This window comes from Sander lucioperca, chromosome 6 (assembly GCF_008315115.2).
Source record: "Sander lucioperca isolate FBNREF2018 chromosome 6, SLUC_FBN_1.2, whole genome shotgun sequence".
Classification (NCBI taxonomy): domain Eukaryota; kingdom Metazoa; phylum Chordata; class Actinopteri; order Perciformes; family Percidae; genus Sander; species Sander lucioperca.
In genome coordinates this window covers 21,761,296-21,784,150 of record NC_050178.1, presented here as the reverse complement: position 1 = coordinate 21,784,150, position 22,855 = coordinate 21,761,296, and the positions used below count along the sequence as shown (strand labels likewise).

The following is a 22,855-nucleotide window of genomic DNA, read 5'->3' as shown; positions in this document are numbered from 1 at the left end:
TGTAATTCTAGATCCTGTTTTTGACATAAATTTAACTTCAAATTCAAGAATTGAATTGAAATTTAGGATTACATTACATATTCTATGAATGATATTAGTCTGAACTACTTGAACAGATTACATTAACAGGAAATGTTTCCCCAGCAGTTAATGTTAAAAGCTCTAGTCACAGAACTAATAGTTAACTTTGATTTACTGTAATTGTAATCTTGTGGAACATGATGGAACATGACTCCATTTCCCAGAATGCTTTACTTTAACCAAATATTTAAAATGGTTGCCAACCAATTTGAGGTGGACATTTGTGTGAAAGCTTCTTTTCTACACAGTTTGATGGTGAACACTGGACTCTTTAAGTTTCAGAAGTCCCTCACAACTTCAGATTACAAACATTATAGATCTGACACCTGTAATAACAGCCACATGGAAAATAATAGCAGGCCTAAAATGTCATCTGTACTAGTTCATTTTGAAGAACCAACTCCAACACAAACACCAGGGGCCTCATGTATGAAAGACTGCTCAGCTTTCATACCAGAAGATGGCGTATGGCCAAAACTTGAAAAGTACCTACGCACAGAAATATTCCCATGTATAAAACCAGGCGTACGCCAGGTCCTGCACCTTTCCTTTATACATCACAATCAACGTGAAACTGAGGGCACGTGAACGAGCCACCGACCCCGCCTTGCCTCCTCCCGTAAATTAATATGGAAATTACTATAATGCACCCCCGACGTCATTCTTTGTCCAATCACAACGGGTTATCCCGCTGCAGACGGACAAAAGACTTTGTGGAGGTGGAGGTGAGAAGAACATGTTCTGTTTGGAGGTTTGTCATCTTGGATAAGCAATAAAAGAAAATGCCCAGAGTGGAAAATGGTGACCGGGCGGTGAACGCACCGAACCATGGCAGAAATAAAGAAAAAGTCTATATTGAAGTGGAGATCAAGAGAATAGTGGCAGCACCACACCAGTTACAGAGGTAGGTTAATGTGGCTCGGGAAAGGGAAGTTTGGGGTCCCCTGCTGGAGCTGCTACCCCCGCGACCCGTTACCGGATAAGCGGACGAAGATGGATGGATGGATGGAACAACGACCAGAGTTCAAAATTAGCACCGTTTACCAGCCAAATGCTGGTGAAAAATGCCAGTGGCTGGTAGATTTGCTTCACTCACCAGCCAAAAAACCTGATGGTAATCTATTGAGTGGCTGGTAATATTTGAACATTCACTAGCCATTTGGCTGGTGGATGAAAAAGTTAATTTTGAAGCCTGACAACAACATTATATAAAAAACAACATATGATACAGGCTACATTTAGTGCACACACATTACAGACTACACATGAAGTACAATTACTACTTAAAGTAGAGCCTTTAAGACAGACCAGGGACAGGACAGACAGAAGACGGGGCGTAAGTAGACCTGTAACAGAGCACTGATTGGTAGAAGTCAGGGTCACAGTGTGGTCATAAGGTAGAAAATAACAACTTTAGCAGCAGGAAATAACGTGCAGGAGTGTATTTCAGTTCAGTGTGAAAAATGTTGTGATGATATCAGAGGATGGTGTGTTGAGAGTTCACACAGACTCCAGGGTGGTTAAAGATGTTTGTCCTCAATTCATTTAAAAACCATCAGACCATTTACTCCACCATTCATTCAGACGGCTCACTGCACTAGTTGGAACAATATACAATACTTCATATAATAGAATACTAAATCACAGTAACAGTAACGTTATCTCCAAATAACTATATTTCTATCAGCTGTTCTTCAGTGGAGAGTTTATATTCACTGAACCAACGGACCTTTAGACCACATGAACCATACACACATACACTACATGGGGTATCGGCCATTTTTATTATAGTATATTTATATTAAGTATTACCAAATAAATACATGAAATGTAATAAAATGTAATGTATAAAGTGTGGTGAGTGTGTGAGATAAGAACATAGAAATGAAACTAATAAAATATGTAAACATGTTTTAATGTGTGAATATGATTGATGGAGCTCTGCTTGTAGTTCCTGATGATGTCACCAGAGGGCGCCATGACGTCATCACCAGCTCAGAGATGCTGTGTCTGAATGGAGTTCAGTGGTCTATTTGTTCTTGTGTCAAAGTAAATAGTTAATCTTTCACCGTGTGGTCCTGTGGATGTTTTAATGTGGATTAAGACGAGGACATGTAGAAGAGAGTAGAGCTACGACTTCATTCTGGGGAAACCTACAACATTTAGTAACTTAAATTTGTGCATACTAATATATCTGAATGCAGGAATTTAGACGTCAGAATGATTGCTGAGAGTGTGGTCTCCACCTGCTCTATTGGTAGAGAGTCCTGATTAGGATTGGACTCTACTAATAACATGGTAGTGAATCTGAACTCAAAGTTGCATCATAAAGAAGAGCCACTAGTTCCTGTTGGAGGAGTACCAGCTCATAGTGACCAGTTCCATATTAGTTGGTTTAGTGAGAGAATCATAACCAATGGAGAGCAGAGAGATGTTTTCCCTCCGGTGGGCTGGGAAAAGAGCGTGAGTGTGAATTCAACATTAAGATGTTGAACTATTTTAGAGGCTGTGGACGTTGTTGACTTCATTAATGTGTTTACTGTGGTAATGGACTGAGCTTTCTTTATAACATTGGTGATGCGGATCATACTGTAATAGTAAAACCACTGTAGCCGTCAGAAAAGTGTGACTCGCTCTGAAAGCCGTTTGTTTGTAGTTGTTACCATGGTGAATTGTAGTATCATGGCTCCATTCATACTGCCTTTTTATTGTGGTGGTGCACGTGCATGAACATACTCGGAATTGATTGAACAAACTCATAGCAGCTGTTCTGAATCCAAAAACTCAGAGTTTCCATCTCAGGGTAAATCAACTCAGAGATCAGGGTTAGACTCAGAGTTTCTTAAACCTCCTTTCTGAAACGGACTCCTGGATTCAGCCGAACCCCAGAAAATTTGGATTCAGTGCCTCCTTAGAGACTACAGACGTTTTTATAGAAAACACATATTGTGTTTATGGAAATAAGATTTATTGGATTATATACAGAAGCATAATAACACATGTTCTAATAAAGAAAATACCTTAATTGTGAAGACAACATATTTATTCTTTGATTGTCAAACTGAAACAGATTTACATTTGTTAAAACATGTTGAACTCATCAAGTCTTTTTATCTTTAAACATTTATGGAAATAAATCCCTAAGAGCTGAAGCTGCTCCAATAAAACATGATTAAAGTGAAAATCAAAGTCAACACAGTTCATACAGAACTAGTTTTCATCCCTGAGGAGATGATTTCATCATTACTAAAGAAGAAGAAGATTAAAGACACCATCAGTGAGATAAAGTGAAGCCTCGTCCTCCACCAACATTTAACCCACAGGACAGGAAGTTGTTACAGAGAACACAGAGACACTGAGGCACCAGGATACCAGATCCTGAACCCAGGATAGAGAGGCTGAGTGAATGTGGTGTTGAAGGTGTGGAGGTGGATCAGTGAGTCAGAGGAGACTGAGTAGAAGGACAGAGAGCCAGCAGGACAGTCCACATACACTGCTACTCTACCAGAGACAGAGGAGGAGGAGGTGGATGTTTCTCTCTTATTGTGACAGACATAGTAACCAACATCAGAGCAGTCCAGACTCCAGGACTGATCATTAAATCCAAACACACAGTCATAACTGTCTCCTCTCCTGCTGATTCCTCTGTAACTCACTGATATATAAACCCTTCCTCTCCTCTCAACCTCCCAGTAACAGCGACCAGTCAGACCATCTCTACACAGCAGCTGATCCCAGTCAAACCTCTCTGGATGATCAGGATATGGCTGATCCTCCTCCACTAATGTCACCTTCCTGTTGTTGTCAGACAGTTTGAGTTTTCTGTTCACTGTGTTTGTGTCCAATGTGAGTTCACAGGAATCTGACGGAGAGAAGGAGACACAACATCATTAGTTAAACTTTAGTTAATCATTATTATACTGTTATTTAATAATTAATAACTGGTTTATAAAGCATTACATAACAATGTTTATGGATTTAAAACTCTTTGTTAACAAGTTATTATAATCATCAGATACAACTTTATATAACATCCAAATAATGTTTTTGATACCATTAAATAATCATTTACAAATACTTAAATATAAAAAATATATATAAAATATTTTGATGTGAGCAAAAATTAACTGTTAAAATAATATAAATGATAGCATAACTAATAATTATTAATTATTAATTATCATTTTGTTGTTAGTTAACAGTAAACTAACTATTAATTTATCATTTATTAGTGACCTCTCCGGGAACCATCACCTTATCGTGGTGGAGAGGTTTGTGTGTCCCTATGAACCTGAGGGCTGTGTTGTCTGGACCTTTGTGCTCTCAGGTGAGGGGCCAGACAAAGAATGGTCCAAAAATCCTATGAGTGACCGAGGAAGAGAAAGACCCTGCCCGGAGGAAGCCCGGGGCCCCCGTCTGGAGCCAGGCCCAGATGGAGGGCCCGTCAGCGAGCATCCGGTGGCCGGGTTTGCCACGGAGCCCGGCCGGGCACAGCCCAAAAAAGCTACGTGGCATCCATCTCTCCATCCCATGGGCCCACCACCTGTGGTAGGAACCGCTGGGGTCGGGTGTGCTGCCACACGGGTGGCAGTGAAGGTCAGGGGCCTTGACAGACCAGACCCGAGCAGCAGAGGCTGGCTCTGGGGATGTGGACCGTCTCCTCTCTGTGGGGGAAGGAGCCGGAACTTGTGCGGGAGGTGGAGCGCTACCGGTTAGATCTGGTGGGGCTTACCTCTACGCACAGTCTCGGTTCTGGAACCATACTCCTGGATAGGGGTTGGACTCTTTTCTTTCTTTCTTTCTTTTCTTCTCCGGAGTTGCCCAGGGTGTGAGGCGCCGGGCGGGTGTGGGGATACTCACAAGCCCCCGGCTGAGCGCCACTACATTGGAGTTTACCCCGGTGGACGAGAGGGTCGCCTCCCTACGCCTGCGGGTTGTGGGGGGGGGAAACTCTGACTGTTGTTTGTGCATATGCACCAAACAAGACTTCGGAGTATTCGGCCTTCTTGGAGACCTTGAGTGGAGTCCTGTATGGGGCTCCAGTGGGGGACTCCATAGTTCTGCTGGGGGACTTCAACGCGCACATGGGAAATGATGGAGACACATGGAGAGGAACAGTCTCCCTGATCTAAACCAGAGCGGTTGTTTGTTGTTGGACTTCTGTGCTAGTCATGGATTGTCTATAACGAACACCATGTTCGAACATAGGGATGCTCATAAGTGTACTTGGTACCAGAGCGCCCTAGGCCAAAGGTCAATGATCGATTTTATAATCGTTTCATCTGATCTGAGGCTGTATGTTTTGGACACTCGGGTGAAGAGAGGGGCGGTCAGGGAAACCGTCGGACTGAAGGAGTCTTTCCGGGATATGTTATCCCAAAGGACTCCGGAGGCAGTTGCAAAGTACCAAAGGGCCCGAAGGGCTGCTGCCTCTGCCGTGAAAGAGGCAAAGCAGCGGGTGTGGGAGAAGTTCGGAGAAGACACGGAGAAGGACTTTCGGTCGGCACCAAGGTGCTTCTGGAAAACCGTTCGCCACCTCAGGAGGGGGAAGCGGGGAAACATCCAAGCTGTGTACAGTAAGGATGGGACGCTGTTGACCTCAACTGAGGAGGTAATAGGGCCGTGGAAGGAGCACCTTGAGGAACTCCTAAATCTGACTTATACGCCCTCTATGGTAGAGGCAGAGCTGGAGGATGATGGGGGATTGTCGTCTATTTCCCAGGCGGAAGTTTCTGAGGTAGTTAAACAACTCCACAGTGGCAAAGCCCCAGGGCTTGATGAGATCCGTCCAGAAATGTTTAAAGCTCTGGGTGTGGAGGGGTTGTCTTGGTTGACACGCCTCTTCAACATTGCGTGGAAGTCTGGGACGGTGCCTAAGGAGTGGCAGACCGGGGTGGTGGTTCCCCTGTTCAAAAACGGGGACCAGAGGGTGTGCGTCAATTACAGCAGTATCACACTTCTCAGCCTCCCCGGTAAAGTCTACTCCAAGGTGCCTGAAATGAGGGTTAGGTCGATAGTCGAACCTCGGGTTGAAGAGGAACAATGTGGGTTGACTGGATCAGTCCGCAGCCGAGTGTGAAGCGGCTGGGATGAGGATCAGCACCTCTAAATCTGAGGCTATGGTTCTCAGCAAGAAACCAATGGAGTGCCTACTTCAGGTAGGGAATGAGTCCTTACCCCAAGTGAAGAAGTTCAAGTACTTCAGGGTCTTGTTCGCGAGTGAGGGGACAATGGAGCGGGAGATTGGTCGAAGAATCGGCGCAGCGGGTGCAGTATTACATTCAATTTATTGCAGAGAGCTGATCTCAATCTACCGGTCAGTTTTCGTTCCTACCCTCACCTATGGTCACGAAGGCTGGGTCATGACCGAAAGAACGAGATCCAGGGTACAAGCGGCCGAAATGGGTTTCCTCAGGAGGGTGGCTGGCGTCTCCCTTAGAGATAGGGTGAGAAGCTCAGTCATCCGTGAGGAGCTCGGAGTAGAGCCGCTGCTCCTTCGCATCGAAAGGAGCCAGTTGAGGTGGTTCGGGCATCTGGTAAGGATGCCTCCTGGGTGCACCCCTAGGGAGGTGTTCCAGGCACGTTCAGCTGGGAGGAGGCCTCAGGGAAGACCCAGGACTAGGTGGAGGGATTATTTCTCCAACCTGGCCTGGGAACGCCTTGGGATCCCCCAGTCGGAGCTGGTTAATGTGGCTCAGGAAAGGGAAGCTTGGGGTCCCCTGCGGGAGCTGCTACCCCCGCGACCTGAGACCGGATAAGCGGACGAAGATGGATAGATTTATTAGTGATGGTTATTATGAAATGTTATAAACCCGGGCAGCAGTTAATCAACAGACACATCTGGAGGATTTATTCTCCTGATGTTCATTTATCTAAAGTTTAATAATGATGTAGTCAGTAATCAGTACTGATCTACAGGGGGGCACAGACACACACACACACACACACACACACACACACACACACACACAGACACACACACAGACACACACAAACAGACATTACATTTCATCAGATCACTCCTCTTGTCCACCCTGGAGGAAGAAACAGAGTCAGAATGATTTTCTATCAACATGAGTCCTAACTGCTGTTAGACATGATGAACAGTTCCTCAGTCTGTCAGAGAGACAGAGAAACTCATCTCAGTTAACTGGTCACTGGTATCTACGAGGAACGGGAAGATAACGTAGAAATAATAAGAGACCAGACATCACTGATCTCTCTGGTTTATTAATCTCCTCCCACATGATAAAACAAGGTGAAATATGCACGGAGACCTTTCTGCTCATCACATTGTTTGTTGCAGTACTCTCTGAAACATCACGGGGGCGTACAAACAAAATCATCAATTTCAAGAAAAGGTGTTTTATGGGGAAAATACTTTTAAGTTGACCTGATGATGGCGCTAGACAGAAAGTCAGAATTACTACAATTCATCACATGGGGAACATTAATGTCTGAACCACATTTCATTAAAATCCATCCAATAGATGATAAGATGTTTTCACTTAAAGCTAAAAGTGTAAACCTGCTGGTGACTCAGAGGAACTCTCAGAGGATCACTATGGATCAATCCTCTGGGGAATAAATGTCAGAACAAGATATTATCTCAACACATTTAGTAGTTGTTGAGATATTTCAGACTGGAACAAAGAGGTGGACCAACATAACTATCTCTAGAGCCATGCTGCTAACAGGACTAACATGAGAATGATTTTTGATCTTTCCATTCTAACTTGTGTATGTGTTTCCTAACTCAGGCCTACTCTCTCCTCTGAACAGAAATAAGAAGTTCTTCAGCTGAAGGACAAGAAATTAGAGGCACCAGCAGAGTTTGAGCTCTTGTTGTGTGTTCATACCTGAGAGGGTCCACAGCAGGCAGATTCAATCCTCTCAGGGCCTGTTGGATCCCCTCCACTAGAAGATGAAGAAGTTATATTTTATTAATTCAAGGAGGATAAATTACATTTTTCACTCTGGTATTTTAAACATTACACACACACTGGCCGAGTCCACACCCATGCCAACAGGACCTAATTAGTGGACTGCTGTTTTGAAGCCTTGAGTTTGACAGTTTGGCCGTTGCTGTCTTGGTTTTTTGCAACCAGATGTGATGATTTTGGACGAGAGGGTGGAGAATGACAGAGCCAAGCCATTGCTATTTATGGTGTTGTTACAGTGGTGTGTGGACATCCAATAAGAATATTATAATAATAATAGAGAGATGTCAGTCAGACAGCCACAGCTGCTACCTTGGGGCAGCTGTGGCTTAGTTGAGAGAGAGAGTTGGTGTACAGAGCGGGTTCTGACACAGATCTTCTCTAAGGGTGTCAGGTGTTTCAGGGGATGTAGGACCCAAATGCAAGATGGCAGAAAACAAGAGTAATCTGAAGGATTTATTAAAATGAAATCCAATGAACAAAAGGTGTCCTGGAACAGCAGGCAAAAATCCAACAAAAACAGAAACAGGCAGAATCCAAAACAGGAACAGGCAAAACATCAGGAACACCGAGACCAACAGGGTAGATGACACACAGACACTCCAAACAACATACAATGATCTGACAACAGACAAGGGAAAGACAGAGACTAAATACAAGAGGTAACAAGGACTAACAAGGGACAGGTGATACAACAGGTGAAACACATCAGGGCGGGGCAGAACAATCAGACAGGCGGGAAAACAGAAAACAGGAAGTAAACTGGACAAGACAAGTGAGAACAAACAGATTACAAAATAAAACAGGAAACACAAAGTCACAAGTGTGACAAAGGGGGCTTTCACACCTGAAAGTCCAGACGAAGGTTCATGTTTCTGCATTTGATTCAGTAACTTTTGGTTTGACACTGCAGTTATGCAAGCGCACTAAAGAACTCTACATGACATAAGTACGTCCTGTCGTTGTCACATATGTGAGCTGCATCTCCCGACAGTAGTAACTGATTGGTTTGTAGACAGCCTTCCCCGTCCTGTGGCGCATGCGCGAGCGGCGACACGGTCCCTGCACGTCTCCTACCGGTATTTGTTTTTGTTTTAATGTGTGTTTTTATATGCCGTAATACCGTGGATTAATTAACCAATAACGTGTTGGCCCTGACCATGAGGCTGAACCAAGTCATTTTCCTGCTGATCCTGATCACTTTGTTGGCCGACCTTATCCAACATGCCGCTGGCTACAACATTAAGACACACACTGGCCAGACGGCTCAGATCACCTACACCCGGGACTTTCTGTTAAATATCGGGCTCCCTTCAACACATTCTTGCTTCAAAGACACGTGGCTGTTACCACCCAAATGTGTCAGAGCAACAACGCCAAAACAAGGAAACGCGGAAGGAAAGGAGGAATCCAGGAGCGGATTAAAAGGCAACCCTATAGACAATCTCTTCCATCTGTCATGCTCGGTAATGTCCAAAACCTACAGAACAAAGTGGATGAGTTGCAGGCCTGCACTCAGTACCTCTGGGACTACTGGCAATCTTGCCTTATCTGCTTGACAGAGAGTTGGCTTATGGGGGCAGACACTGATTCTGAAGCCAACCTGGAGGGTTTCACGGTGGTGAGGATGGACCACAACCAAAACTACTAGACTTTTTGTTGTGTATATTGCACCCACTGCAAGCAAAAAAGTTGCAAAAGAGGATGTTTTTTCTAAGGAAACGCAATCATTTTAGAATAGACAGCTGTATTCTTCAGCTGTTTTACAAAGCTCTCTTGCAGAGTGTCTTATCATTTGGCCTTATTTGTGCTTTTGGTAACATATATATTAAGGACCAGAAGAAACTGCAACAAATAGTCAAAACAGCCAGTAAGATCATTGGAGTTGATCAGGTATCTGTAGCTCAATTGTACAATGACCTTAAGTTTAAAAAAGACAGAACAAATTCTAAATTATTCAACCCACCCTCTTCATCAGAATTTCTCGTCTCCTCTCTCTGTGTCTGGTCTGTAGACGGGCTTCCCTGTCCTCTCGTCTCCTCTCTCTGTGTCTGGTCTGTAGACGGGCTTCCCTGTCCTCTCGTCTCCTCTCTCTGTGTCTGGTCTGTAGACGGGCTTCCCTGTCCTCTCGTCTCCTCTCTCTGTGGTCTGAACGGGCTCGTCCTCGTCTCTCTCTGTGTCTGGTCTGTAGACGGGCTTCCCTGTCTCTCTCTCTGTGGGTCTGTAGAGGGCTTCCCTGTCCTCGTCTCTCTCTGTGTCTGGTCTGTAGACGGGCTTCCCTGTCTCGTCTCCTCTCTGTCTGGTCTGTAGACGGGCTTCCCTGTCCTCTCGTCTCCTCTCTCTGTGTCTGGTCTGTAGACGGGCTTCCCTGTCCTCTCGTCTCCTCTCTCTGTGTCGGAGGTTTTCCAGCTGACTGCTGCTCTCCTCTTTCTGTTTTTTTGTGTTGTTGAGAAGCGAGACACGGGAACTTTACTGCTGCAGGATTTATTCAGAGATAAACTGAAACCTGCGCTGTACATTACCACTTAACAAGTAAACTGCTGATGTATTCTCTGCTCTGATAGCCGACAGCTGTCTGCTCTGAGCACTGACACCGTCTCTCTCTCTCTCATGTTCACACTCAGCTCTGAGCTCTTCCTTAAAGGAGCTTCCCCGCTCTTATAACACCAAGATATCCTGTCAGAGTTTCCAGGATTTGGTCTGAAAGTCCAAACCATCCAAAAAATGCTTTCACACTAGAAAAGAACCGGACCATGGTTCAGCTTGACTATCTCTTTTGGTCGGACCAAATTTGGATGCGGTCTTTGAGGTAAGATGTGAGCAGAGAGAGTGCAGAGCCTGAGACACCCACATCCTGAAGGTGGAAATGAGGATCTGGTGGTTCTCTGTGTCAAAGGCAGTCTATAAGGATCACCACTCTTCTGGACTTTCCAAAATGTTATTGGACCGAATTGTATAAATTATTTTTGGGAAACGAGTCATTCCACTTAAAAACTATTTCGCTTTTGCAGAGCCTATGGGGTAAACACAACTAACTTGGTTGTGATTGGCCAGAGTATGCAGCAAAGTAAATAATAAAGACAGACGGGGACGGAAGGTAAAACTTTACCAATTTTCTGGCCAGTACACCACTGGAGTGAAAGTAAAAACTAAGTACGATGTCAAAAAACTGCTTCATGTTACAATGCCAGACGATTAATCAGTAAACTTGGTGTCAGACAGATTCAAAGATCTGGACCCAGGCAACAGTAGTTTATAAATACAGACCTGGAGCCTCAGGGATTTGACCTCTCTGAACCTGCTCTCCTGCTGCCATGCCTTCTTCTTCCTTTTGGTCCTGGAAAGAGAAAGAGAAAGAGTCAGTTACACAATGATAAAAACAAGGATTTGCTGCATTGTGTTAAAATGTTATAGTGTCTCAGCGTGACTTGAGTATTTATGAAGAGATTTGTTCCTCACCAGTTTCTTCAGCACTTCATAGACAGCGTCAGTGAGTTCATGTTTGTGCATCTTGAACAGATGTTCTGTCTCAGTTGTACACTCTGTTGTACACAACATAGAGTAAAGAATGTAACGTTAAAGCCCGGCATCACAAGCTATTTTTCCATGTTAATTCAGGGTGTCTAACTGTTCAGATGCACCAATCAGGGCCGGGGGGGGGGTGTCTAACTGTTCAGATGCACCAATTGGGGGGGGTGTCTAACTGCGTGTTAATCACTGCTCATGCACACACATTCATTCTCCCTTGTGGGGGGAGGGGCTTAGGAGACCGTTTTGGGCTTCAGCAGAAAGGGGGGAGGGACTGAGAAGTCGATGTTCAAATTCTTTGGCTAAGTCCTGGATCTTCGCAATCCTACCTACAGCATCTTTAATGAACCATTAACCATAATCCTAAGGAATAACTGACCATTAGTATAGGAGAGGAAGAAAAGAGAAAAGGAGGAGACGAGTTGGAGAGGAAGAGAGGAAGAATGGAGGAGGAGTTACACACACACACACACACACACCAACAGACAGACAACCACACAGGAAGATAGGAAGAGGAGAAGTAAAGGAGAGGAAGAGAAGAGGAAATCAGGAGGAGAGGAGTAGAGAAAGAAGAGAAGAGAGGATGGGAAGAAAGGACTTATTTGTCAGTTAACATGATGTCATGATGGACTATCTGACCAACTGATTGCTGACTTGAATTGTGTAAGAAGAAGGTGAAGAAGTGAGAATAGTTCAAAAAGTGGGAATGGGATTAATTAGTATGACTGTCTTTGAAAAGTTGAACAATACCCAGAATGTTTGAAAGATGTGTAATATATTGATATAATATTCATAGTTAATTGTAATAATCAATTTGGATGAAGAAGCAGCTAAAGGAGAATGAATGAGTCTGAAAAATGGGAAATGTGTCATATTAGGGAATCTCAATCAGCTGTGTTGAATATTTTCTGTCATATTTGCTGAAACTGACCCTATGTTCCAGTAGAACTACAAGAAGAAGGTCATTTAAAAAAATTAATCTGGCTTCTTTGGCTCACCTACAGCCTGGAGTGAGATTTGCAAAAATCCACAGCTCCCTGTTTAGATGCACCAATCAGTGCCGGGGTGTCTAACTGCATGTTAATCACTGCTCATGCACACGCATTCATTCTCCCTTGTGGGGGGCTTAGGAGACGGTTTTGGCTCTAGCAGAAATGGGTGAGGGACTGAGAAGCTGTCGATATTAGAAAGATAGGACGAGGAGATGAAAAGGAGAGGAGAAGAGATGAGGAGGAGAGGAGTAGAGAAAGAAGAGAGGAAGAGGGGAAGTAAAAGGAGAAGAGGTGTTATTTGTAAGCGAACATGATGTCATGATAAAGAGAATTTTGCTTCCGCCTTTTTCCACTCTGTCAGCTGGGCCCTGCCCTCTGAGTCTGAGCATTCCATCCCATACACACCAATGTAAAAATGGCAGAAAGACATTAGTTTTAAGCCTCAAAGAAGACTGATTATTTTAAAAAGTACTAAAGTTGAAAGTTGAATACCAATGCTGAATGTATGAAAGATGGCGTTTCTCAGTGAATGTATGAATGAGTAGCTAGCAGTTGAAAATGTATGAAAATGTGTCAACTTTGAACATTCTGTCCATCTGCTTTAATGGGGAAAAAATGTCCGCTAGACGTTGAATATCTCGGAAATTATAAATGTTAAGAATATTAAAAATAGTAGCACACCATTCTGAATTAAGCCAAACGTTTTGATGTTTGAATGTAGTTTCTATGTTGAAAAATGTGGAAGGAGTTAAGGTGCAAAAATCTGGCGGAAGAATAAGAATAAAGAAAGAAATATGCCTTCAGCATTCACACCAATAAATAAATATTAGTGTAGAAGAATATAGATGTGAATGCCTTCATCATTCACACCAAGGAAGTAGTTTCCTTACTAAGGGCTCTGGGCCTTCGTTCAGGATCATTGTCCCAGCATCTCTTCATCAGTCCTGTCAACTCTCTCAACCCCTCAGTATCGCCCTTGATATCATCCAGCAGTGGGCGGTCTCCCTCCAGGATGCGAAGCATCACTAAGATGGGCTCTTTATCTACATTGGAGAAAGAATTAAAAAGGCTGTCAGAGTGGCCTTGAGGTTAAATGAGACCTTGGTAATACCTGAATAGACGGTCTGGACTGATGCTATGTAAATGTTCAGGTTAAATCCTGCTAAATGGGACAACTCTGCCACCTGCTGTTGTAAATTTAATTGAGTAGAGCTGTAACAACTCCAAATTTGACTGTACAATTAATTGTCTCAGAAATAATTACGATTAACAAAATAATTAGTCAAATATATTTATTTGACTTTTCGAACAAATGAATCCCATGATACATCTTTTGTTACATCAATGTCATGTGACCCAGATAATAACACAAGTACAGACTATCACAGTCTATAAAGTAGTAGCCTCTTTATAATCATAAAAAAGCATTGTGTTTTGTTCTTAAATTAACATAAACATGACAATTACCATCAACAGTCATAGACCTTAGCTTATGTCAGCAATTAATTGCGGTTAAACAAAGAAACTGTGATTATGTAAAAACATTGTGTTTAGATCAGGCCTAGCATTGAGTAGCAGCAGCAGATGACATGCTGTCCTAAAGAACTGTTTGTACATATACGAAAACTAGAGCACTGGAAAAATGGTGGGAGAGTTAAATACAGTGGATAAAGTATATGATGACCGCCTGGCAAAAATGGCAGAAAATAACGAGGGACCCGGGTCACCCTCTTCATGGTAATCTGACTGGTAGGTTATAGAACGTAGTGGTAGGCTAAGGTCTCCTGTGGTAATCTGACTGGTAGGGTTATAGAACGTAGTGGTAGACTAAGATCTCCTGTAGTAATCTGACTGGTAGGGTTATAGAACGTAGTGGTAGACTAAGGTCTCCTGTAGTAATCTGACTGGTAGGGTTATAGAACGTAGTGGTAGACTAAGGTCTCCTGTAGTAATCTGACTGGTAGGGTTATAGAACGTAGTGGTAGACTAAGGTCTCCTGTAGTAATCTGACTGGTAGGGTTATAGAACGTAGTGGTAGACTAAGGTCTCCTGTGACACGAACTAAGCGGTATGTTCTCTCTTTTATACCTCAGACTATCAGACAGCACAACAAGCACTTTAAACGTACATTTTTATAATTTCTGTACTGTATTTATGTATTTTATTGTATTTATGCTAAATATTGTTATGGGCATTAAGGCAGGTATGAGCACTGTAATTTCCATTTTTATGGATGACATAAACTTGAATTGACTTGATAAAAACATATGAATATGTGTCCCAGGCCAGGTTAGGAAATAAACTAACAATGTAAAGATCAACAAGCCACTGACACATATGTTCAAATTTGATTAATTCAATGAATTATTATTTTTTGTCTTAAATACAGCAGCCTTTTTCATAGTATACCAAACTTTGCAGCATCCTGAGCCTTGTTGGTTACTAGGAAAACTCTCCCCGAAATAAGTTTCCTTTTTATTTTATTTTTAACAAAAAAAAGTGGCGGCATTGGCTGGATGGAGCGGAGCAGCCCTTTGTGGTCTAGACCGATCACAAGAACTTGGCTTACATCCAATCTACCAAGAGACTCAACTCATGCCAAGCCAAATGGCCCCTGTTCTTCAGCAGGTTTAATTTTGTGTTGACGTACCGTCCCAGTTCACGGAATGTTAAACCTGAAGCTCTGTCCCGCCAGTTCATAGACTCTGATGAGACCAGCGAACCTGAAGCTGTCCTGCCTGCCTCTTGTTTGGTGTCTGCAGTACGGTGGGAGACTGATTGGCTGGAGGGACGGCTAAAGACACAACAGTCACTTACTTTCATATGGTTGTTTCCCTGTGACAATGGACCAAAGGAGTATCCCAAAACTAAAAGACAGACAAAGAGAGTTTCATATCAGGATTATTATCCATCATAACAATCACACCCTGGTTGATTGATGGCTAGGGTTTGTTGTCATTTGTATATTAATGCTCATGTGAGAATGAGGATATTCAATGACAAAGAAAGACTTTTATTCAAGTGCTGGTTGGATGCTCTTGTACCTGTAGATATCAAAGGCTCTGGTAGGTTCATACGATTTTAGGCTTTTTAAAGCCTCTGGTGGCATGTAGTTAATAATAATAAGTAATTAATGGTGGGAACCATGAGCGTAACATTGATGACTGTTATAATTAAGAGTCATTTGGTAAATTATGACTCTTTTAATGCTAAGTTAGCATTGTTTGAAATGTTTGTGTTGTGACAACTTGACATTAACCTAAACAACATGACATGTCATAAATATGTCATAGCAGGCCTCATTATCAATGTGTTAACATTACATTAAACTGTCATTAAAGCTTTAGTGCGTAACGTTTTGATATTAATGAACACCGTTACATTCAAGCCATTGCCAAATTAGTAGCTAGAAAGCAAATTATTTTCTTAGGACTCTCAGATTGAAGAGAAACAATGCAGATTCCGTCCTGGTGGTGGAACCATGGACCAGCTCTTCACTCTTGCAGGATCCTGGAGGGGGCCTGGGAGTATGCACATTGGGTCTACATGTGTTTTGTGGATTTGGAGAAGACGTATGACCAGGTCCCCCGGGAAATACTGTGGGAGGTGCTGCAGGAGTATAGGGTGAGGGCTATCCAATCCATGTATATCCAAAGCAAGAGCTCCAGGTGAGGGTTGGCCTCCATCAGGGTTGCGCCTTTTCACCAATCCTGTTTGTGATATTCATAGACATGATATCGAGACGTAGTTGGGGTGGCGAGGGGTTGCAGCTCGGTGAGCTGGAGATTTCATCGTTGCTCTTTGCAGATAATTTGTTCTGATGGCATCATCGGTCTGTAACCTTCAGCACTCATTGGATCTGCGCCCACGGAGCCAGGTCGGGTACACAAAATTCTCACTCCCAGCGCATCAATTAGGGATACTTGGTCGGTTCATTTGGCGGTTGTTACTAACGCAAATAATCTGCTTTAGCGTCAGGACTCTTGGCATCACTTTTTGACGCTCTGAGTCAGGACCGATTTGACGTTAAATGTACGTAAAAATGTACGTTTAAGTGACACGTGGGACAAGAACAGGACATGAACCCCGGTCTTCTAGGTGAAAGTGCTGTGTTGTTTGACCCATCCACCCCCCCAACCTGCCTCCTTGCAAGGATATTTGGTCTTTAATACTATTCATTACCATTGTAGCTCTTCATACTATTATCGTAGAGCGTTGCCGTCGAGCTGCTGCTCTGCCCGCTGCGTCCCATAAAGACGCTTTAGGGTGATTTTGGCATCGCTATCTAACTACGAGGACCACTGAACAAGCATCCCTATCTTACAAGTCAGCAATGAGAACGGGATGTTCTGGAACCAAAATCATGAAGAGGGGCATATCTTGATAACATGTCATACTGTACAATGTTAAGGCCTGGAGTTTGGCTCTTGAAAAACAGTAAAACTATTTACAACCGTACATTATCAAGTTGCAACATGTAAGGCAAACCCATGTCTGTATCTTTTGGGTTTAAAATACGTTTTTCAGGCTCCATTAGTCTCCACAGAGTAAGTAAGTAAGTGAGTAAAGTTTATTTCTATAGCACATTTAAAAACAGCTCGCACTGACCAAAGTGCTGTACATAGCACAGTAGCCACAGGGTCATAAAATAAAAATAAAATACACTTACAAATCAGTGATTTAGGCTAAAACGACGTCAAAAGACAAACACCTATTTACAAACATAGCAGGATAAGAAAATTAAGATGCCGGGAAGGCCGATGTAAAAAAGTGAGTTTTGAGCCTGACTTTGAATATCACAATTGAAGGGGCACTTCTGATGTCAAGTGGCAGTCGGTTCCACAGCTGAGGGCCAGCAACAGAAAAGGCTCTGTCACCTTTTTGCTTAAGCCGGGACCGTGGGACATGGAGGAGGCCTTGGCTGGAGGATCTGAGGGACCTGGGAGCTACGTGGGGATGAATGATATCTGCTATGTAGCTGGGGGCCAGGGCGTGAAGAGATTTAAAAACCATTAACAGTATTTTAAATTGTATCCTAGGCAGAACTGGAAGCCAGTGCAAGGAGGCTAGGACAGGTGTAATGTGTTCACGCTTTTTTGTGTTCGTGAGCAGCCTAACTGCTGCATTTTGAACCATCTGAAGCCGTGCCACCAGAGTCAGAGGGAGACCAAAGTAGAGAGAGGTAAAATAGTCTAGGCGGGAGGTTATGAAGGCATGGATGACTTTTTGTGTGCAAAACTATTGTAATAGTATAAAGTAAACATGAGACCCGGCCTCCCCTCAAAGCCTGGGACTCACCTTGGCATTGAGAAAGTCGTCCAGCAGCACGTTTTGGGGCTTCAGGTCCTGGTGGAGCACAGGACGGGGCAGACTGTGGAGGTAGTTTATACCCAGAGCCACTTGGTGAGCCAGTCTGAAGACCAGCGGCCAGGGTGGAGTTCCCGTCAATGCTTCCTGTAAGATTGTTTCAGATCCACAAATAGTGGGGATAGTGAGCTACACCTACTGTATAGCCTACACCAGAGGTGGGACAAAGTCATTGTTATGCAAGTCACAAGTAAGTCTCAAGTCTTTGCCCTCGAGTCCCGAGTCAAGTTGAGTCAAAGATGAGGCAAGTCCCGAGTCGAGTCACAAGTCAAAGCCAACAAGTCTCAAGTCGAGTCCAAAGTCCTACCATTTTAGTTTCGAGTCATTTCAAGTCATTTCAGTTTCAGTGTATGCAATATTAAGAATATTTTCACTGCTTCAAAAGTCATAAGAAAGCCCTTTCTCTCAAGAAACTGAAGTCATATGCTTTATAGCAGTGGTTTTCAAAGTGGGGACGGGGACCCCTGGGTGCCGCGAGGGGGTGCTAGGGGGGCCATGGCTAGTTGGCATGAAAAGTATAGCAAAACAAAATAACTGAATAAATGAAATAACTAAAGTAAACCAAATTAAACCAAAAATAAGCTAAACAATATTCCCATTAGTTAAGAACTGCACTATAATAATCTATTGCATCTCTGAACATTACTACTATAATCGTTATTATTTTATTTTATTACATGGCTTGGTTGAATTCCAATGTAGAATGCGGCCTGTTATTTCTTGATAACAGACCGTTGCCATGAAAAACAGAGCGTTGCTATGGACGCAGTTCGGTTTAGCGGAAGCAATACACTCGTTTTTAAATCAATAAACTCCTTTTTAAATCAATATTTTGTGTCAAAGTAATTTATTTGGTAGGTAGCCATGTAATAAGCGGGATAATGTATAGCGAGGCGGTAGTTATAGCGAATACAACCTGATATGAAAAGGGAAGGCTAATGGTGGATCTACTGTGACTGTGTTATGGTAACGTTACTTTAAAACGGACGTTGACATGATGTTGGCGAGGTTTTCCATCTGAGTGTGCTACACTCATGTACCTCATATAATCAGGTTCAAAAATCCCTATTTTTGTAAGCATGAACGAGCAAGGGAGACGTGTGTTTACTGTCTCGTTGATACAGTAAATATGCAGCAGCTAGTAAGTTACGGTACATACATCCGATAAGGTGCTTAGCATTCGTTCAAAACTTACCTTTCTTTGTGCAACTTCAGGTGTTGAACAAAGTTGGACGTTGTGGCAGCTCCGTCTGTAATCTTCGACCCGCATGTTTTGCAAATTGCAACTCTTTTTTTGTCGACTACCTCGTAATTTTTATAACCAAACGAAACTATCTTCGGTATCATTTTGCCAACTGGCTCGTTGTTGCTTGTGCTTCATTGGTTGTCTTGCTATGTGCCTGCTTAGATGCTGTCGAATCAAAACAACGTGGGACTACAGTGATTGGATGTCGTGCAGGCAGCGTGCGTGCTCTCTGCATGCATACAGGTGGTGCACATTTTTTTCACAGATGCAGATAAACTGAGAGCGGCGCGGCTGTGTGAACATTTTCTTCCCCAGTTTTCATGGGAAGTAGCAAGTCTTCTCGAGTCAAAAGGTGCAAGTCCAAGTGAAGTCACGAGTCATTGATGTTGAAGTCCAAGTCGAGTTGCAAGTCTTTGTACATGTTGTCGAGTCGAGTCTGAAGTCATCAAATTCATGACTCGAGTCTGACTCGAGTCCAAGTCACATGACTCGAGTCCACACCTCTGGCCTACACTACCATTAGAAGTTGGGAATATGCTGTAATATTAATGTTCTTCTTTTCTTTACTAATGGCTATTTAAACAGAACGATATAACTCAGATAAATATATATTCTTGTTGCTTGTTTTTTTATTGTTAATGCAAGACTTTAACTTGTAGCAGAGTATTTTTTACAGAGTATTGCTACTCTAAGTAAAAGATATGAGTAGTTGTTCCACCCCTGGTTACCTGTAGGGAGGCCAATGATCCTCTCTCCATGAGATCCATGACCACACCAAGCTGTGTTGACCCGCCAGAGGAGGGCGTTCGACCCTTGAAGATCCCTCTGACGGCCATAACATGCTGGCAGGTGATTTGACGCATCATCTTGATCTCACGCAGCAAGGACTCCTCGTTCCTGTGTGTGTTTGTTTGCATTATGAGCAATTCACACAACTGTATGTAGTTATAAACAGGAAACCCTTCGTAAGCACTTACCCCTCGTCCTTAAGAAGCAGTTTAATGGCCATGTCAAAGCCCCACTGATGATGCCTGGCTTTGTAGATTTCTCCAAAACCCCCTCTTCCAATCACCTTCCAGTCCCCCAGGCTGGATTCTTCAATAAACTGTTCAGAGTCTTCAACGATGTGTGCCATAGTTCACTGGAGGAACAAATAATGGGTATAATCAAACCCTGAGTGCAGTTTAGAATAGGGATGCACCGATACCGATGCCAGTATTGGGTATCGGTCCAATGCCGTGCGCACGTACTTGTACTTGTAGTCAGAAAATTACTCCGATACTACCACACCCAATACCACCTCATAGCAATGTGACAATAACTTCTCTGTCAAGCAGGTGTAGGCTATGGAAGAGGAGCAATGCCAGCCGTTTGGAGATTTTTGGCTGTAAAAATATGACTAGGCTCTAGCCCAATGTGTGATTGCACTTGACGACCAGCCCTTGTCAGTCGCTAATAATACTGGGTTTCAACATCTTCTCAGTGTACTTGAGCCGAGAGATTCCCAGCCATCACCACATCACAGAAACAGTGTTTCCAAAGCTGGTTTCTGAAAAGCACATCAGCAGCCTGTTGCCAGTAAACTTTGCCACTGGTAATTGGAGAAGCGGTGTTAGCCCATTGTCTCTCATCAGCTTAACGGGCATAAACATGAAGTAAGGCATATTTAAATCTGCTCTGTCTGCATGATACGGTTTCTACACAGCGCTGGTTTAACAACCACAGTGCTGCTCTGTAAATAGTGATTTTTTACACAAACAGGCTGTGACGAAAGCTCTCGGTGTGTAGTCTAACTGTTTTACCTGTTATAGTTTTTAAATTTGGATAAAATCTTGTGAACTGCTGCTGGCATAAACAAACCATCCTCTCCGCTGGATCAGTAAATCCACATGACTATTTAATATGCACGTGAATGACTTCATCAGACTTCAAGTTTAGAAAGAATGAAGAACTGCGTTCTTCATTCTTTCTAAACTTCACTCAGTATTTTTAGATAGATAGATAGATAGATAGATAGATGGACTTTATTAATCCATAATTGGTAAATTACTTACTTATTAACTTAGTTACAAGTAGCAAATTACAAGGACATACACAACACACATACTCACTCACATACTGTGTGTGTGTGTGTGTGTGTGTGTGTGTGTGTGTGTGTGTGTGTGTGTGCACATTGGAATAGCTATGACCACTATTTCCCCAGACGGCTGTTCATCTCTGCTTGCAGCTCTAATTACCTCTAGATATTTCATATTAACAGATATAGTTGTAATCACCAAATTTGGTGAAGCCCATTCAAAATGCATTTTATGTCCCCGAATTGAAAAACTGCAAAAACTTTTTTTGTTACGGATATGAACATTGTGAACATTTAACAGATGATCCAGTCTGTAGGATTCAGTGAGACCAAAGGTGTGTCAGAGTTTTAAGATGGTTGTTTTAAACAGACCTCAGCCAGTTTCACCGACGCTGTCTGACATGTTTTTGACATTCTCTACATTTTTCACTGATGACTGAACTCAGATTAAAATCTAAACAGTGTTGATGTACATGAGAGCCTCTGGTAGTAATACATGCTAACCTTTTTCAGATCACTGTCATTTAACTCAGAGAGAAATTCTACAGAATATTTCAAATAGATATTTAGAATCAGCCAATCAGCATGAAGAACCCTTTCTACTGTCCAGTTAAACAGAGACCCAGCCCAATGGGATCAAAGTGATCCTGATTATCAGACAGTAACAGATTCCTCTGCTAGGATTCTCACCTGCTGAACTCTTCAGGTCGACCTAAACACTCTTTAAACCTTCGTGTGTCGAGGAAACTCTGGCAGAGATGAAGCTGCTCTTCTCTTTTCTTATTCTTCAGTCTGGGTGTCTGTGTGCGTCTGATCTGAGGACAACGGCACACACTTATAACTTCTGTCCAAGTTACGTTAAAACCTGTCCAACAAGTGTTAGATGTCAGCCAATCAGAAATGTGTTTTTATTTCCTTCTTCCTCCCCGTTCCCCACCAGAGGAGATTGGCTAATCAATGCTGTTTGAGTGTTTAAATGTTTCTGGTGATCTAACCAGTGTCAAAAACCCATAAGGGGTTATACAGATTGTTTTTAAATTAATTTATATATAAGGACGATAAATAATAATAAACATTTCTGTGAATGTGTCAGCAGCAAATTTCAACTGCAGTCATTTGGGATGGCAATAGCTCAGTCCGTAGGTAGTTGGGTTAGGAACTGGAGAGTTGCTGGTTCAAGTCCCCCGTATGGACGGAGTGTGGACTGGTAGCTGGAGAGGTGCCAGTTCACCTCCTGGGCACTGCCAAGGTGCTCTTGAGCAAGGCACCGAGCCCCCAACTGCTCGGGGTGCTCCTCCAAGGAGCAGCCCCCTCACTCTGAAATCAGAATCAGAAAGGGCTTCATTGCCAAGTATGTTGCACATACAAGGAATTTGTCATGGTGTTGTTGGAGCATGTCACACATTCAAATATAAGAAGGATAAAAAGAATATAAACAATGTAAGTATAAATAAAATACATTTAAATAAATAGTAAAACAGTAAAATAAGTTAAACAGTAAATCTCTCCATTAGTGTATTTAGCATGTATAGGCCCTGAGCATGTTTGTAATTCAGGCCTGTGTGCATCTGTACTAACAGAGTGAAAATTGTGAATTTCCCCTCAAGGGATAATTAAATTGGTG

General features: G+C 42.9%; 2 protein-coding genes across 2 annotated transcripts; both read right to left on the bottom strand.

Annotated features, from left to right (window-relative positions):
- Positions 1–7,658: 7,658 nt before the first annotated feature.
- LOC116052942 (ankyrin repeat and protein kinase domain-containing protein 1-like) lies at positions 7,659–15,652 on the bottom strand. Its single transcript, XM_036002082.1, has 6 exons — positions 15,586–15,652; positions 15,359–15,408; positions 13,432–13,584; positions 11,481–11,563; positions 11,289–11,358; positions 7,659–7,998 (listed from the first exon to the last, which is right to left on the bottom strand). Exons 1-6 carry the CDS (start codon positions 15,648–15,650, stop codon positions 7,844–7,846), a joined length of 576 nt encoding a protein of 191 aa, XP_035857975.1. The 5' UTR covers positions 15,651–15,652; the 3' UTR covers positions 7,659–7,843.
- Positions 15,653–17,426: 1,774 nt separating this feature from the next.
- On the bottom strand, positions 17,427–20,044 carry LOC116052976 (receptor-interacting serine/threonine-protein kinase 2-like). The gene is made up of 3 exons (XM_031303828.2): positions 19,883–20,044; positions 17,840–17,995; positions 17,427–17,519 (listed from the first exon to the last, which is right to left on the bottom strand). Exons 1-3 carry the CDS (start codon positions 20,018–20,020, stop codon positions 17,427–17,429), a joined length of 387 nt encoding a protein of 128 aa, XP_031159688.2. The 5' UTR covers positions 20,021–20,044.
- Positions 20,045–22,855: the final 2,811 nt, after the last annotated feature.

What these genes read in the sequence shown, in the direction of transcription:
- LOC116052976 (XM_031303828.2), bottom strand. Translation starts at nt 20,020, where the DNA reads ATGATGCGTCAAATCACCTGCCAGCATGTTATGGCCGTCAGAGGGATC. An exon ending in GATCATTGGCCTCCCTACAG is followed by an intron (nt 17,996 to 19,882) that starts GTAACCAGGGGT and finishes ACAATCTTACAG; the next exon opens with GAAGCATTGACGGGAACTCC. An exon ending in ACGACTTTCTCAATGCCAAG is followed by an intron (nt 17,520 to 17,839) that starts GTGAGTCCCAGG and finishes CCTGGCCCCCAG; the next exon opens with CTACATAGCAGATATCATTC.
- LOC116052942 (XM_036002082.1), bottom strand. Translation starts at nt 15,650, where the DNA reads ATGCCACCAGAGGCTTTAAAAAGCCTAAAATCGTATGAACCTACCAGA. An exon ending in AGGGAAACAACCATATGAAA is followed by an intron (nt 13,585 to 15,358) that starts GTAAGTGACTGT and finishes TCTCCAATGTAG; the next exon opens with ATAAAGAGCCCATCTTAGTG. An exon ending in TCAAATCCCTGAGGCTCCAG is followed by an intron (nt 7,999 to 11,288) that starts GTCTGTATTTAT and finishes TTCATCTTCTAG; the next exon opens with TGGAGGGGATCCAACAGGCC.